Source organism: Pelodiscus sinensis, chromosome 21, assembly GCF_049634645.1.
Source record: "Pelodiscus sinensis isolate JC-2024 chromosome 21, ASM4963464v1, whole genome shotgun sequence".
In the NCBI taxonomy this organism is placed as follows: domain Eukaryota; kingdom Metazoa; phylum Chordata; order Testudines; family Trionychidae; genus Pelodiscus; species Pelodiscus sinensis.
This window is the reverse complement of record NC_134731.1, coordinates 1,926,744-1,943,820: the sequence shown is the minus strand read 5'-3', so window position 1 is coordinate 1,943,820 and position 17,077 is coordinate 1,926,744. Positions and strand designations below refer to the sequence as shown.

The window sequence follows — 17,077 nt, the reverse complement described above, 5'->3', positions numbered from 1 at the left end:
CTGCTCCGGAGGGGTCCGCCCAGGGCCAGGGCCAGGGCCTCCCCTGGGCCTTCTGCCCCTCGTGCCACAGAGCCCCTTGCCTGCCCAGCCCTGAGCCCACAGCCGGCAGCCGGGGCACGGGCGGGGCCGTGGGGCCCGTGGGGCGGGGCCGTGCGTCCCGTGGGGCCCGTGGGGCGGGGCTGTGGGTCCCGTGGGGCGGGGCCGTGGGGCCCGTGGGTCCCGTGGGGCGGGGCTGTGGGTCCCGTGGGGCCCGTGGGACAGGGCCGTGGGGCCCGTGGGGCGGGGCCGTGGGTCCCATGGGGCCCGTGGGGCGGGGCCGTGGGTCCCGTGGGGCCCGTGGGGCGGGGTCGTGGGGCCCGTGGGACAGGGCCGTGGGGCCCGTGGGGCGGGGCCGTGGGGCCCGGCTCGTGGCCGTTGCTACCGTGAGCGCGGGGAGAGCGAGGGCCCGGGCAGAACGCCGGCAGAGCACTAATGCGCTTTCATTAAGTGGGAGCGATCTAATGATAATAAAATGGCACATTTAACATTAAAACATTTAACTTGCCTCCTCGGCGCGGGCGCCGCTCCTGCGCCAGCAGCTCCATCTTCATGAGCCTGACAAGGCGCCTTAATTAGGCTGCGCCGCGCGCGCGAGGGAGGGGGCCCAGCCAAATTGCACCGGCGGAGGAGGCGGCACCGCGCGCCGGGCACGGCCGGGGGGGCCCAGGGCGGCTCACGCCCCCCTGCAAGGAGTGCACGGGGCCTACCCGGCGGGCAGGGGCGCAGGGCCCAAGGGGTATGAGCCAGGGGCCCCAGCCCCGGCGGGACGTGGTGCCGAGGGGACGGGACTAGCAGGGGCTGCAGCAACGCTCAGCGGTTCCCGGCCCGGGCCCCCGGGGGCTCCGCTAGCTCCAGGCTGAGGGGCCCTTCGGCCAGGCCCTGCTGCTGGCTGAGCCTCGGCGCGACGTGGGCCAGGATGGGCACCGTGTCTCGTGGCCCCGTGGCTCCGTCTCCGGGTGAGCCCAGCGTGGGGGCGTGCTCAGTGGCTGCGCCCCGGGGGGGCGGGCGGGGTGCCAGCCGTTCCTGGGGGGCTGCCCGGGCGGAGAGGTGGCCGAGGCTCCGAGCCAGGCCCCAGGCTCTAGCCAGCCTGCCGGGCGGGGGCGGGGGCAGGAGACGGGCAGCCTGTACAGCCGGGGGGGCAGCTACAGGGCGGCGGGGGGCAGGGCTGAGAAGCGGCGGAGGCGGAAGGGCTCCATGGTGTAGGACGGCTCCTCCCCCGCGCTCAGCTGGCTCAGCAGCCGCCCGACCACCGGCGCCAGCTTGAACCCGTGGCCTGCGTGGGCAGAAGCGCAGAGTCGCCGTCGGCTGGGAATGGGAACCCCCCCCGCGACCCCCCCGGCTCGGTCCTGCCGCCTGGGAACCCTGCAGCTGGGGGGTGTGTCTGGGGCAAAGTCTGCCCCACCCCCGCTCACCCGAGACCCCCCCGCATCCTGCCCCACCCCCGCTCACCTGAGACCCCCCCGCATCCTGCCCCACCCCCGCTCACCCGAGATCCCCCCTGCATCCTGCCCCACCCCCGCTCACCTGAGACCCCCCCGCATCCTGCCCCACCCCCGCTCACCTGAGACCCCCCCCTGCATCCTGCCCCACCCCCACTCACCTGAGATCCCCCCGCATCCTGCCCCACCCCCGCTCACCTGAGACCCCCCCCGCATCCTGTCCCACCCCGCTCACCTAAGACCCCCCCTCATCCTGCCCCACCCCCGCTCACCTGAGTCCCCCCCCCCGCATCCTGCCCCACCCCGCTCACCTGAGAACCCCGCCCCGATGACGATGTTGCTGAAGGTGGGGTGCCGATCCAGAATGAAATCTTCATCGGGGGTGTTCTGTGGGGAGCCCGGGTGGGTGTGTCAGCGCGTCCCGCAGGCGGGGCAGGGGGATTCTGGCTCCTGCTGGGGGCACCCTGGTGACTTGGGGGTCGTTGCCTGGCCGGCCCAGGCGTGCGCTGGGAGCCGCTGTCTCCGCACAGGCCAGTGGTCCTGGGTTCTGGGCCTAGCCCCAGGCGGGAGGTGCCCTGTGGGCAGCCCTGGGAGGGGAGGGGAGGGGAGCTGTGGGGCCGCCCGCCCCGCCCTGCCCCGCCGTCCCTCGCCCGCGGGCCCCGCACCGTGTACATGCAGTGCTCCACCACGGCCGGCTCAGGCACCAGGCCTGGCAGGTACTTGCTGACGAAGTCCCGGAGGATCTGGACGTCTGCCGAGGCCTCGGGCGCCCGGTCGCGCTCCTCGGGGTCTGCCGGGCTGCCCCAGTGGTAACAGATCTGGGGGAAGGGAGGGGGGGTCAGACCAGCCCTGCTCCTTCCTGGCACAGCCCCCGGCTCCCCCACCGCCCTGCCCCCAAGCTGGGCCAGGGCCCTCCCCTGGAGCCTGGCATCCCCTGGGCAGCAGGGGTGGGGCTGCGTCAGGCCAGGAACACCCCCCGCCACGGGTGTGTGCACACGCGTGTGAGAAAGTGCATGGGTGGTGAGCCCGCGTGCGAGAGGTGTGCACGTGTGAGCTGGGCCCATCTCACCTTCACCAGGCCGGGGTACTCGCTGGAGGGCAGCCCGAAGATGTGGTGCTGGGCCTGGCTGGTGCGCAGGGCCAGGAAGCAGGGGAAGTGCGCGGAGAGACCGTACGCCCCGGGGACCTTCTCCGGCCAGTAGCAGATGTTGATGCGCAGCGTCTGGGGGCAGCACACTGGTCAGCCAGCCCCTCCCTGCTGGGCAGCACCTGGGCGAGCGCTAAGCGGCTCTGGGCCAGCCAGCTCCTGGGCAGCAGGACCCTGCCCCACGCCAAGCTGACTGGCATGTGGGAGGCCAGGTCCTCCCCTCTCCAGGCCGGGTGCCCTCGCCCACTGCACTGAGCCCTGTCCGCACAGGCATGGATCCCTCTGATTTGTGCACAGCCAGGCGTGAGCGGGGACACGGAGCCCGCACGTGCACAGCCAGGCGTGCGCGGGGACACGGAGCCCGCACGTGCACAGCCAGGCGTGAGCGGGGACACGGAGCCCGCACGTGCACAGCCAGTCGTGAGCGGGGACACGGAGCCCGCACGTGCACAGCCAGGCGTGCGCGGGGACACGGAGCCCGCACGTGCACAGCCAGGCGTGCGCGGGGACACGGAGCCCGCACGTGCACAGCCAGGCGTGCGCGGGGACACGGAGCCCGCACGTGCACAGCCAGGCGTGCGCGGGGACACGGAGCCCGCACGTGCACAGCCAGGCGTGCGCGGGGACACGGAGCCCGCACGTGCACAGCCAGGCGTGCGCGGGGACACGGAGCCCGCACGTGCACAGCCAGGCGTGCGCGGGGACACGGAGCCAGGCACGTGCACAGCCAGGCGTGCGCAGGGACACGGAGCCAGGCACGTGCACAGCCAGGCGTGCGCAGGGACACGGAGCCAGGCACATGCACAGCCAGGCGTGCGCGGGGACACGGAGCCAGGCACGTGCACAGCCAGGCGTGCGCGGGGACACGGAGCCCGCACGTGCACAGCCAGGCGTGCGCGGGGACACGGAGCCCGCACGTGCACAGCCAGGCGTGCGCGGGGACACGGAGCCCGCACGTGCACAGCCAGGCGTGCGCGGGGACACGGAGCCCGCACGTGCACAGCCAGGCGTGCGCGGGGACACGGAGCCAGGCACGTGCACAGCCAGGCGTGCGCAGGGACACGGAGCCAGGCACGTGCACAGCCAGGCGTGCGCGGGGACACGGAGCCCGCACGTGCACAGCCAGGCGTGCGCGGGGACACGGAGCCCGCACGTGCACAGCCAGGCGTGCGCGGGGACACGGAGCCCGCACGTGCACAGCCAGGCGTGCGCGGGGACACGGAGCCCGCACGTGCACAGCCAGGCGTGCGCGGGGACACGGAGCCCGCACGTGCACAGCCAGGCGTGCGCGGGGACACGGAGCCAGGCACGTGCACAGCCAGGCGTGCGCAGGGACACGGAGCCAGGCACATGCACAGCCAGGCGTGCGCAGGGACACGGAGCCAGGCACATGCACAGCCAGGCATGCCCTAGGCCAGGCGGGTGTGTGGTGGCGGCGCGCTGTGCAGAGCAGCAGGGCGCCGGGTCTCTGCCCCATATCACCCTGGCACAGTTGGCACCAGCCCTAACCTGGAGAGGCAGCTGCAGTCCCAGTGGGGCCAGGAGCTGGTTGGTCCAGGGGCCAGCTGTAATCACCAGACTTTTGGCTCGGTACACCCCTCCGCTGGTTGTCACGGTAACCACGACCCCAGGCTTGATGTCAGTCACCTTGTGCCCGTCGCGCAGGGCTCCCCCGCACCGCCGGAACGCGTCCTGGGGAGACAGCTCGGCTGGGGCGGGGACAGGCATGAGCCCGGCCACGTAGGGCCCCACGGGGAGAGGGTGCAACAGGAAGTTCCCCGCCTGCAGCTGTCTCTGCATGGGGGGGCCAGGCAGGACTCACTGGGGAAGTGTCGGAGCCTCACCCCGGGGGCCAGGGGACGAAAGGTTCCCCGTAGAGCAGGCGGAGCCGCGGGGGGGCTCAGGGACCAGTTGCTGGGGGCTGCTTTGGTCTTGGCTGAAGGAAGCAGACTGAGCCCAGGAGAAGGGGTTCAGGGGCCCCCAAGAGGACTAGGCTCCGCCCTGGCTCCTACGTCCCCCTCGAGCCTGCGCTGCGCTGTGTCTCGGAGAAGCAATACGGCCTGACCGTCCCAGCTGGCTGCGGACGGGGTGCAGGGCCGGGGGCTCCCCGATGCCCGTCACAGGTGGTCACTGGCACAGGGCCAGCAGGCCGGGGCAGTGGAACCTGGAACCCTGGCTCCGGGGCCCGGTCGCACCCACTGCCCCCCGTGGGCCACGTTTCGATGGCTTGGGGCTGCTGTGCGGTAACCCAGGGGTGCAGCGAGGGGGCCACGCAGGCAGCCCCCCGGCACATCCGGGGCACACCTGGCGCCCGCCCACCATGGGCGCAGAGACCACAGCTGAGTCCGGCCCGTGTCCGGGGCAGGGCGCCGCCGCGCCGAGCTAGGGGAGGGTGCCAGCCTGGTGCCTGCGGCCTGGACGGAGCTGCCCCAGGGTAGAAGTGAGCAGGGCCTGGGGTGATGCTGTGAGCGCCCCATCTCCCCGGGCAAGCCCTCGGCCCCCGGCCCAGCCGGTACCTGCACAGCGCGGAGCGCCCTGTCCGCGTGGAGGATCCCCGCCGTGCCGTCGGACACCGCTGCCTCCCCGCCGTGCGGCCGGATGCCGGGAAAGCGCCCGCACAGCGCCTCCGGGGTGAGCCGCTCGCCGGGCACGCCATGCCGCTCCAGGCTCTGGCAGTAGCGCTGGAACTCGGGGTCGGTGTCCGCCCCCAGGACAAGCATCCCCGTCTGCCTGCAGAGACGGGCCGGGGAGCAAAGTGTTAAGCCCCGGGCTCCGGCAGGCAGCCTCGGCCACAGGGGCCCTGCGTGGGCCGTGCAGCGGAGCGGGGGGCCAGCAGGCTGGTGCGGGGCTGGGGGGGCACCTGCAGTCCCGACACCTGGGCCGGGTTGTACCCACACGGCCTGGAGGGCCACGTGGCCCGTGGTTCCGTGTCCCGGGGCTTATGTGCAGACCCCCAGGCCACCAGAGCCGAGGGCCCTGGGCAGAGCGGGGGTCGGTGGGTTGGGGCTGCGGCCGGTTATCCAGTGGCCACGAGGGAGCCCAGCCAGGACCCCTCCCGGCTCTAAATGCCACGGGAGTGACCCCACCCTGCCCGGCCACTGGCGGCACACACTCCTGCCCCCAGGTGTGGGGGGAATCGCCCCCTACACTGCGCTCCTGGGGGGCTGGCTCCCTCAGCGGGGGGAGAGCCCCGGGCACAGCCCGCCCCAGGGGAGAGGCGGAGGCGCTGGGCGTGGGCCGGCCGAAGGGGCCGTGGTGCTGGGCTCCGGCCGAGGAGATCGATGGCTCCATTAGCGCGGAGCCTGGCGAGACGGGGAACCGTTTCGGGGCTGATTTCCATAATGGCTCGGCCTTCAGCGCCTCAGACGAATGCCTGCGAGTCAGGCTCCCGCCGCCAGGCAGCCTGCGCCCGGGGCCACCCCGAGAGCGCTGAGCAGAGCCGGGCGGGGCTGGACGGGGGGCTGGCCCCAGGGAGAGTTCCCAGCCTGCTCGGAGCCGGGAGAACAAGTCTCGGGATCGCAGGCCGGGGGTGGGGGCTGCTGTGGCCCCTGTCCCAGGGGGCTCTGTGCAGGGTGGGTGGGGCCCGGGGCTGCCAGCTGGGAGTGGGGTCTGGCGGGGGGCTGCTGTGACCCTCGTCCCAGGGGGCTCTGTACAGGGTGGGTGGGGCCCGGGGCTGCCAGCTGGGAGTGGGGTCTGGCGGGGGGCTGCTGTGGCCCCCGTCCCAGGGGGCTCTGTGCAGGGTGGGTGGGGCCCGGGGCTGCCAGCTGGGAGTGGGGTCTGGCGGGGGGCTGCTGTGGCCCCCGTCCCAGGGGGCTCTGTGCAGGGTGGGTGGGGCCCGGGGCTGCCAGCTGGGAGTGGGGTCTGGCGGGGGGCTGCTGTGGCCCCCGTCCCAGGGGGCTCTGTGCAGGGTGGGTGGGGCCCGGGGCTGCCAGCTGGGAGTGGGGTCTGGCGGGGGGCTGCTGTGGCCCCCGTCCCAGGGGGCTCTGTGCAGGGTGGGTGGGGCCCGGGGCTGCCAGCTGGGAGTGGGGTCTGGCGGGGGGCTGCTGTGGCCCCCGTCCCAGGGGGCTCTGTGCAGGGTGGGTGGGGCCCGGGGCTGCCAGCTGGGAGTGGGGTCTGGCGGGGGGCTGCTGTGGCCCCCGTCCCAGGGGGCTCTGTGCAGGGTGGGTGGGGCCCGGGGCTGCCAACTGGCCCAGCTGCTGTTGGCTGGAGCCCAGCGGTGCCCAGAACGGCCGAGTGTCTCCCGCGCCCAGAGAGCCAGGGCTGCATTTCCCCAGCAGACCCCGCTTGCCAGGGAGCCGAGCCCCCAGCGCCCCCGCCCCCCACGGCGTCTCACCTGTACAGCCGGGTGCCCGCCTCGGCCTCCAGCCGCTCCCACAGCTGGTAGCTCTCGGCCATCATCAGGGCATAGTGCTCCTGCGGGTAGGCGCGGCGGATGATCCGGCTCTGCCCGTGGGAGCTGCCCCGGGAGTGCGGCAGGGGGAACTGCCGGCAAAGGGGGAGGGGCGGGTTAGCCAGGGACCCCGGGCCTGCTGCTGCCTGGTACCAGGCCCTGCCTGGCCGGGTGCCCGGCCTCAGACCTGCGAGGGCAGCCAGCCTCCCGGAGCCATTCCCTGCCCGGGCGAGGCTGGGGCCGCAGCTGCCCGGCACGGTGCCAGGGGCCCCCACACTGATGGCTGGCTGTGACGGCGCGTTGGGGGTCCCCCGTCTCCCGCACCCCGAAATGGCACGAACAGACTCCCCCAGCCAGGAGAGCAGAGGGTGGTTTATTGCTTCCCAGCATACAGCACAGCACAGATGTCATCAGGTCACAGGGCAGGCCTAGGATGCCTCAGCCCCCCTTGATATGGGCAGGGGTCTCGGCTTCTAAACCCCCCAGCCTGGTGCTGAGGCTGCTTCCTCCATGCTCCCAGACAGACACTAACTCCCTCTCCTCCAGCCCTGCCCCCCAGCCAGGGCAGCATCCCCCTTCCTTTGTTCCTCTCCATGGGGGGTGTCTGGTCAGACAGGTTGAGAGACCCTTTGCATAGTGACTCATCCTGTTTTGTGGTACCAACAGCAGCCAGTGGGGTTACCCCAGAGCCAGCAGCATAGAAACCAGCCAGGTACCCCCACTACGTCACACCGGCTGCCCCCTCCATTGCCGGCTTCCGGCTGCTCTCTGCCCTGGCTGGGGGTGCCCCCGGGACACAGCTGGGCCATGTGCCCCTGCAGCCGGTTGGCGAGAGCTTCCTGGGTGCTGCCCGCTCGGCAGTGTCGCCTGGCACCTCTGGGCAGGGCTGAGCCCCGCTGGACCCCAGGTGCCGGCTGGAGGGCTCCTCTTGCCATGCCAGGCCCTGCTCTCCATTGCAAGCCCCGCACAGGTGGGCAGTGCCCCCGCGTGGCAGCGTGGCACGGCGCCAGCCTGTGCTCCCACGGATGGCAAATCCCAGTGGCTGCTTCCTCATCTCTGAAAGCCCCTGGCACATGGGACTCTGCTCCGCGGTGCCCCTGGGGGCGGGGGAGCTCGGGGCGTGGCAGCCCTGTGCCCAGCGGGCAGGCGTGTTGGCGCAGCTGGCACAGAGGGTGGCGCCAGAACACTTGGGGGGGCGTGTTGCTGCGTGGCAAGTGGCCGGGCCTGCTGTGGGAAGACCGAGCTGTGCCCACTTCTCCGCCGGAAGCACCCAGCCCTGCACCAGCCCCACGGCCAGCCAGGCGCCCGGCCATGACCCTCCCTGCCCCCCTGGGACTCTGGTTCCATCTCCGCCCTGTGCCCCGGGGCTCCGGGACAGCGCTGGAGGGGCAGTCGCCACGGGGAGGGCAGGCGTGTTTCGCTCAGCTGGGGGCGAGGCCTGCCCAGGCAGGTGTGCGAAGTGCCCGGGCAGGGCCGCACTTGGGGTTTAGGGGGCCCGCCCCCCGACAAGGGGGAGGAGTTTTTAGAGACGTGGGTCGATCGGCATCAGCAACACCCGAGTGAACTGGTTTCCTGCAAGTTTTAAACGAAGGGCCCGTCGCCTCGCCCGGTAAATTCAGACCCTGCCCGTTCTGCGCTGGGGTTGGCACATGCCTGGGGGGTGCATCCCCGCACTGGGACAGGAGGGGTTAAAACCCTGCAGGCAAAGGAAGTCCCGCCCCTCAGCCCAGACTGGGCATGCTCCAACTGCCTGGGCAGGATAAAAGGGAGCAGCTCAGCTCAGTCTTGGCTGGATGCCGGAGGGGGAGGATCCCTGGCAGGTGCTCCAGAGGTCAGGGAGCCTGCCTAGCACTGCTGGTGCCAGCGATGCCTTGCGGGGAGGCTGTTGCTGGGGTCCCGGAGACAATGTGGAACATCCTTGTGTCACCGTCCGGCGAGGGTGCGGGAGGGGTCTCCCACCCGAGTGAGCGTGGCGGGTTGTGGTGGGATTCCCGCTGAGTGAGTAGCAGAGCTGTGGTCCCAAGCCCCATTGACTCTAGCCATTAGGCTGTACTGCCCTGAACCGAGGGCTATGCCCATTGACTCTAGCCATTAGGCTGTACTGCCCTGGGCTGCGGGTCAGCCTGGTAGGGATTACTGACGACCCGGCACCTGCCCCTCAAGGATGGGATGCATGGACGCCGCAGCAGCCTGTGAAAAGGCTCCGTTGCCCCGGGCCTGGCCTGCGTGTCCTGCAGAAGCGGCGCCCCAGGCACGGGGTGGGCATTAGGACCCAGCGGTGTCCCAAGTTTTCAGGCGCCCTCCACAGCTGTGAGGATCAGAGCTGGGGGGGGGGGGGGGGGCGCATTGGGAGGACCCTGTCTGCCAGCCCTGTGCTGTGTGGGGGAGGACGGTGCCCCGTCTGCCCAGGCATGGGGGGGTCCTGGCTGCTAGCCTCTAACTGGGCCTGGGAGAGGGCCCCCCGTGTCACAGCTGCAGGGGGCCTCCTCAGAGCGGGGCTGGGCGAGCTGGTCCGGGCACTGGCCCTCCCTGGCGTGCCGGGGGTCTGCCGGTCCCGGCTCTGGCTCCTTCCCGGGGCTGCTCCATACAGGGCCGGCTGGGGCCTGCGTGCTGGGTCCCCTCCCTCCCCCCACCGGCTAGGTACCTGCTCGAGAAGGAGGGTCTCTTGGCCCCGCTTGGCCAGGTGGTAGGCGGCAAAGGAGCCCTGGATCCCGGCCCCCACCACGATGGTGTCGTACAAGGAGCCGTGGGGCTCGCGCCCGGCAGCCATCCCCAGCCCCTCTGCTGCTGCCGGGAGCAAAGTCCAGGCGCCTGTCGATTGTCAGGCCTGCAGGGAGCCGAGCCGGCCACGGCTCAGCAGCCAGAGCCGCCCCTGGGCCCCATCTGCACCCTCTGCCCCCAGCCTGGGACCGGCCCCTTCCCACCCCCCAGCCTGAACAGGCGTCCTATGGCCAGTGGCCCACGTCGGCTGGGCGATGTGACGGGTGCAGCGCCGGCTCCGCTTTGCTGGGGCGGCTCTGACACCTCTCTCCGGCTCGCAGGCGGGGTTGCCTCGTTGTCCCCAGCATGAGGGGAGGGGAGGGGGGAGGCTGCCTCCTTCCCCGGCTCTGTGCTGGCCCAGCCTGCGCCCTGCCCTGCCCCCAGCCGGGCGGGGGTGGGGGAAGCGAAGCGGGAAGGGTTTTCTCCCGTCACATAACGAGGGTCCTACCGAGTTCCTGGCCACGAAACGCCCCACGAAATCCACTGTGAAATCGGCGCTTCTGTGCTTTGAGCCGCTGCTCTCCGGACGTAAGGAGACCAGCGTGTCTCAGCCGGGCCGTGCTGCCTGGAGCCACTAGGCTACCCTGCCCTCACCCTGCATCTCCAGCTACGTGCATCCTCCCTTTCCGTCAGGTTTGGGGTCTGTTTAAGTTATGGAGGGTTCTCCTGGCTGTGTGGCTGCGACACGAGAGACCGACAGGCCGCGTCCTGTACGCCGAGCAAGGCAAAGTCGTTAGCTTTGCCTGGGACGCGTCACCCAGAACGCAGTTAGCTCACATCTGCCCGGGACCTTTCGCGAGCGAGGGACATTAGGACAAAATTCCTACCTGTCAGGGTGGTCAAATATTGGAATAAATTGCCAAGGGAGGTGGTGGAATCTCCCTCTCTGGAGATATTTAAGAACAGGTTAGATAGACATCTGTCAGGGATGGTGTAGACGGAGCTTGGTCCTGCCTTGAGGGCGGGGGGCTGGACTCGATGACCTCTCGAGGTCCCTTCCAGTCCTATGATTCTATGATTTTATGACTTTGCATGGTGCAGGCGCACCCAGGAATGCCCTCGCGTGTCGCAGGAACATCGTTACTTGGAAAACCCGGTGAGACCAGACTGAATAACCGGGTCGGACAGAAACAATGAACGTGAGCGAGAACCACGAAAGGCCCCTGGTAACGAATTGACACGTATGCTAATGAGCTGAGATCAATGACCTGTTGGGGAAAGACACGTCCCCATTAGCAAGGTGAGGAAATACAAAGGGGGAGAAAAGGAAACATCCCCTACTACAGGGCTACTCAACATACGGCCCCAGGCAGGATCCTGCGGCGTAGTGGGGGGGGGGGCTGTCTGCCCTGTAACCTGGGTCCCCTGCGCTGGGCTGTGCGATTCCCGCGGACTCCCCCACACGCGGACTGGCCCAGACACCTCGGCCCAGCCTGAGCAGTTAACAAGTCCCTTCCCAGGGGGAGAGACAAAGGGAGGGAGGCGGAGGCGGACACCGGGCTGGGGGCAGGGCCGGGAGCTGGGCAGTTTCTGGGTAGAAAACATGAAGGCTGCGTCTAGACTGGCAGGAGTTTGCAGAAATACTTTTAACGGAAAAGTTTTTCTGTTAAGTATTTCTGCAAAAGAGCGTCTAGATTGGCACGGATGCTTTTGCGCAAAATCATGCACAGCGCAGGGGAACCCGTGTAGGGGATGTTTCCTTTTCTCCCCCTTGCAGCTTGGCTTGTGCGTGCCTCCGGCACTGTGCGGAATAATTGTAATGTGCACTGAGGCGTGAGGGAACGTGCCCTACCAGTAGCAACAGCACATCTAGCTGATACGCGCTCTGCTAATCCGCGGCTGGCGCTGGCGTGTCTCCTGAGCGGCGGCCCGAGCGCCTGGCTCCCAGGGACGGGGCGGAAGGGGGCTGCTGGCGGCCATTTGGGGGGCAGTTGGGCCCAGCACAGAGAGGTTCAGCTCCGCCTTGTGCCGGGCCTGACGCGCAAGAGACAAGCCGGGGTGCGGGCAGGGGCTTGGCTCCTGCCCTTGCTCTCTGCTCCGGCTGAGCCAGGGCGTGTGGAGCCAGGGCCGCGTTGATTGGGGCCGGGGAGGTGAGCCGCTGCCCGGCCTGTGGTGGGAGCCGGGGGCAGGCAGGCAGCCCCGCCACAGAGGCAGGGCCCGCCAGAGTGGTGCGCGGCGCTGGCGCTGCTGCAATTAGTCTTCTGGACAGATGTCGCTGCGCCACGGGGAGGTGGATTTCCCCAAACCAATATGCTCCGCCACGCCTCGTTCGTCACTGGGAACCAGCCCGGCGCTCGCTGCCCGCAGAACCCACGGGTGGGGGGCTCTGCCTGGCTCCCGGCGCTCGCTGCCCACAGAACCCACGGGTGGGGGGCTCTGCCTGGCTCCCGGCGCTCGCTGCCCACAGAACCCACGGGTGGGGGGTTCTGCCTGGCTCCCGGCGCTCGCTGCCCACAGAACCCACGGGTGGGGGGCTCTGCCTGGCTCCCGGCGCTCGCTGCCCGCAGAGCCCACGGGTGGGGGGCTCTGCCTGGCTCCCGGCGCTCGCTGCCCACAGAACCCACGGGTGGGGGGCACCGCCTGGCTCCCGGCGCTCGCTGCCCACAGAACCCACGGGTGGGGGGCTCTGCCTGGCTCCCGGCGCTCGCTGCCCGCAGAGCCCACGGGTGGGGGGCTCTGCCTGGCTCCCGGCGCTCGCTGCCCACAGAACCCACGGGTGGGGGGCACCGCCTGGCTCCCGGCGCTCGCTGCCCACAGAGCCCACGGGTGGGGGGCACCGCCTGGCTCCCGGCGCTCGCTGCCCGCAGAGCCCACGGGTGGGGGGCTCTGCCTGGCTCCCGGCGCTCGCTGCCCACAGAGCCCACGGGTGGGGGGCACCGCCTGGCTCCCGGCGCTCGCTGCCCGCAGAGCCCACGGGTGGGGGGCTCTGCCTGGCTCCCGGCGCTCGCTGCCCACAGAACCCACGGGTGGGGGGCACCGCCTGGCTCCCGGCGCTCGCTGCCCGCAGAGCCCACGGGTGGGGGGCACCGCCTGGCTCCCGGCGCTCGCTGCCCACAGAACCCACGGGTGGGGGGCACCGCCTGGCTCCCGGCGCTCGCTGCCCGCAGAACCCACGGGTGGGGGGCTCTGCCTGGCTCCCGGCGCTCGCTGCCCGCAGAGCCCACGGGTGGGGGGCTCTGCCTGGCTCCCGGCGCTCGCTGCCCACAGAACCCACGGGTGGGGGGCACCGCCTGGCTCCCGGCGCTCGCTGCCCACAGAACCCACGGGTGGGGGGCTCTGCCTGGCTCCCGGCGCTCGCTGCCCACAGAACCCACGGGTGGGGGGCAACGCCTGGCTCCCTGCACCGGCCTCAGCACATCCCCCTGCCGCTGTCCGGCTGGGACTGCGTCCCCCGGCACGGAGCAGCCAGCCCGGCTCCATCGCCTCGCCCTGGTGCTCCAGCCGTCGCCCTTTGGCCCCGGGCAGGGCCTGGCTGTGAGCCACCTTTGGCACCGCTTCGTTGGCCCCTTTGGCTGTGCGGGGCCTCCTCGAGGGGCGGCCAGGGGGAACCTGCCCCCAGCGACACTCCCAGGTAATACCGACCCAGCTGGGTCTGCCTTGGGCACGGCCTCCCTGCCTGGCCCGGGGCGCGCTCGGTGTGCACTGTGGGTGGCCTGTGCCCGAGGCGTGGGGGGGTGGGCATGAAGGAACCAGCCGGTCGCTGGCGCGCGCTGGCCCAGGACAGCGTGGGGGAAGGGCGCCGGTGAGAAGGGAATTAGTATGAGTCCCGGCAGCCCGCCCGGGCTCGCACGCCGAAACAATTTGATTTATTAGATGGCTCCGATACTCTACGCTGCATTTGTAAGCGTCAGCGCGGAAAATTCAAGGGTCGAGCTTCCTGCATCCTCCGCAGCAGCTGAAGTTTTCTCCTGGCCGTGATTTATGGGGGCTGATAGCATCGGGACGTGTGGGAAGGCAGGGACGGCGGAGAAGCCCGCAGGAAACGAGAGCATGAGGGTGGCTTCTGGAAGGGGGGGGATGCATCTGAGGACCCCCCCGTGGCTGCGGCTGCGTGGCCAGGGGCCCTGCTCAAACAAGGCAACAAACAAGTTCAGCCCCGCTCCCCCGAGCCCGCCCAGGCTGGCGAGAGGCCAGGAAGAGCCCTCGGCGGGATCCGGAGCAGCTGGAGCACGGGGGATTTACCCCTGGCCCTGCTGGCAGACGGTGGCGGGCGGGGGGGGGGGGGGGCGGTTTCAGCCGGTCTCAGCCTGCAGGCTGCTCACAGCTGCGCAGATTGGGTAGCGTGCGGCTCGGAGCGGCCTGTGGGGTCTGGAGGGAAGCGTGCACCGGAGAGCTCGTGGGCCTGAGTCCCTGCTGTGCCCCCGCGCTGAGCCAGTGTGAATGCCCCATTGCTCGCAGGGGGTGAGGCGTCACACCCTCGAGGCAGGCAGATAAGCATGCCAGGTGCAGGAAGGAAGCCTGGCTCAGTGGTTAGGGTACGAGCCTAGGGAAAGCAAGTGACAATTCCCTACTCTGCCACAGACTCCCTGTGCACCCTTGGGCTAGTCACTTAGCCCCCCCGTGCCTCAGTTTCCCCTCTGTCGCATGGGACAGAGAGCCCAGCCTGCCTCCCAGAGGTGCTACTCGGAGCCTGGGGCGCTGGAGGCTAGAGAGGGTGGCGCTGGGGGCGTGTGTATGCCACACTAGCTGCAGCCTGGCTCACAAGCCCAGGGCTGCAACTCTGCCAGAGTCTGTCTGTCTCAGGACCCCGCCCGTCAGCCCTGCTCCCCCCATCCCCAACAGAGCGGGCCTTGCAGCGTCACGCACTGGGACTGTGCGGGCACATGCCGGCAGAGACAGAGCCAGGCAGGCAGCCCCGTCCGTCCGACCGACCCCCCCGCCAGAGCGGAGAACCCAAGTGCCCGTCTGTGTGCTGGCGGGCGGCCCCGGCCTTGGCGCTCTGTGCCCGGCCCGGCGGCCGTGATGCTGGGAGCCGGCTGGCCCCGCTCGTGCTGCCGTTTGCTGTTTCTGCCCACGTAATAACTGTGATTGCCTTTATTAGAGAACTTAATGAAAACGGAGGGGGAGAAGCCCTGGCCTGTGAAAAGCAGCTAATAAGATTCCGCCCGGAGTGCGAGGAAAGCAGAGGGGGACGCGCATTCGGAACCAGCTAATGAGATAAACGAGAGACCCGCTGGGAGGCTCATTTCTGCAGATGACTTGCTGGGTGGTTGTAAAAATGTTAATTTGCTGATTTTCCCCCCCCTCCCCCCGCCCGCCTGGAGCCCGGGTGGGTCCTTCGGTTCCTGGCCCTGCCTGTTGTCCGGGATCCGGCCAGAGGCTCCCGATGGGGCTGAGCCGGGGGAGGGGGGCTCCGAGGGGTCCCCGAGAGGAGCCCCGTGGCAATGAGCCGATTGCAGTCGACTGGTGCCAGTGTGCAGGCTGCTGGGTGTGAGCGGGCAGGGAGCCCCGTCCTTCTGGCCGTCGCTCTCTGCAAAGCCCCTGCGGCTCTGCAGGGCTGGGGTACGGGCGGGCGCAGGGCACCCAGAGGCTGGGCCAAGCTGCCGCCGGGAGGAGCCGGGCCTGGGGGAAGGGGCCAGAGCAGGTGGCTAAGGTGCAACGTGTGTGTGTTTGGGGGCGGGGGCAAAGGAGCAGCTGGGGCAGGGGGGAAAAGCCGGGTCCCCTGGGCAGTCAAAGCAGCAAGGCTGGTCTCCTGCCCTGACGCCTCCTCCCATGGGACAGGGAGCCCTGGGGGGCAGCAGTGGCCGGAGACTGTCCGCGCCGGAGACCCGCGTTCTCCACCAAGTGGGGAGGGTGCAGGCCGGTGCCCCGCCCCCAGCATCGGCGGGGAGTCCAGCCCCCGTGGCCCCTCAGCTGAAGCCACCAGCCAGGCTGAGCCTCGGCAGGGCAGCCGCTAGCGGGAGCCACTGGCACTTTCTCCTGGGGGGCCACCCCAGGGAGCCTGCCAAGCCCCAGCATGCACTGGGCCTGGCTCCATGGAGCAGGGCCTGCTGGGAGCTGTAGTTCCTGCATGCTGAGCAGCGCGTGGGGGGGTGACCGCCCTGGGGGTGTCACTGCTAGTGGGGGGTGGGCTGTGCTCGCCCTGAGTTTCTCCTGGCCTGTCCCCGGGCTCCCAGGCCCCCATGGGGGACCCTGCAAAGCGCCAAGGGGATGCTGGCAGTGTAATTGCGGGAAGGCGTGGGAGGGGGCGAGGAAAGTCATCTTCTCTGTGTTTACACATCAACATCTTAATAACCACCCATTCTGAGAAGTCAGCTAGGAGACATAATTGAACCGCAAACGAGCGGCTGCTTCCCCCGCGCCAGCTTGGCTGGCGAGCTGTTTTGCTGTGTACAAAAATTTGCCTTTAAGTAATTTTCCAATTTGTATTGCTGAACATGTGCGGGTTTAATTGCCGGCAGGAGAGAGAGGGAGCTGCGTGCGGTGCCAGGCGCCGGCTCCTTGCACTGCTGCATTCCTGATCGGAGAAGCAGCCGCGCTCAGCGAGCCGGGGTGCGAGCCACGCAGGGAGCTGCATGTGTGCGCATGCACGAGGGTCTGCACGAGTGTGCACGTGCGTGGTGTCACCTCTCCACTTTTCGCACGAGTCGCTCACTCTTTCTTCAAGTCCCACTGACTGGATTTCGGGGACTGACTTCACCACTGACGGCCTGCCCCTCAGTTCCAGGCTGTCGGGCTCCGGCATTAGGTGCAAGGTGCTGGATGGAGCCAGACCCATCTCTGCTGGAGCCCATCTCTGGGCCTGTGTGGGCGCTTGCAGACTGCGATCCAGCCTCAGCCCTTTGCTGAGCTCCCTGCGTGTCCACGTCAGGCCGGGCTGCCCACTCGCCTGGCTCCCTCGCCAGTGCACCCACTGCCCCAGGGGTCGCGGGCCCCAGAACTGGCACAGGGCTCCAGCAGCCATGTGCTAAACAAACTTACTGGATTTTAAGGGGAGCAGCCAGATCACTGGTGCACCCGCAGGGGGCACTTGCCCCAAATTCGGTTCTAAGGGGGCCATGTGAGGTGTCCAGTGAAAGCTTGTGCTCTGCCGGTGCTACGTACGCTGCTCGTGTGCTTGTGCGGTGTCTGTGTGGGGCTATGGATCCGGCTCTGGGCTGGTCCTGGGAACTCTCTGTGTCTGGGAGGGGGCAAGGGGCCCGGACTGCCTGTTGCGAGGAAGGGTTGGTCAGTGACTGGCCGTGCTCACTAGCGCTGCTGCATGGACAGCGGCTCTCGGGGCGGCCAGTACACACCTGAGGAACGGGTCTGGAAAGCTGCAGAGCTGGCTACTGGCATGGGACACGGACACGTCACTCCATC

General features: G+C 69.7%; 1 protein-coding gene across 4 annotated transcripts; it reads right to left on the bottom strand.

Moving 5' to 3' along the window:
• Positions 1–519: 519 nt before the first annotated feature.
• Positions 520–9,935, bottom strand: PIPOX (pipecolic acid and sarcosine oxidase). 4 transcript variants are annotated; one of them, XM_075904533.1, is made up of 8 exons: positions 9,660–9,890; positions 6,959–7,107; positions 5,142–5,355; positions 4,135–4,419; positions 2,548–2,700; positions 2,144–2,296; positions 1,790–1,865; positions 520–1,312 (listed from the first exon to the last, which is right to left on the bottom strand). In XM_075904533.1, exons 1-8 carry the CDS (start codon positions 9,783–9,785, stop codon positions 1,182–1,184), a joined length of 1,287 nt encoding a protein of 428 aa, XP_075760648.1. In that variant the 5' UTR covers positions 9,786–9,890; the 3' UTR covers positions 520–1,181. The 4 variants fall into 4 exon arrangements, with proteins under 4 accessions (XP_075760648.1, XP_075760649.1, XP_075760650.1 ...); XM_075904534.1 differs by having other exon boundaries at positions 4,135–4,317; positions 9,660–9,880; XM_075904535.1 differs by lacking the exon at positions 2,548–2,700 and having other exon boundaries at positions 9,660–9,907.
• Between the last annotated feature and the right edge of the window lie 7,142 nt (positions 9,936–17,077).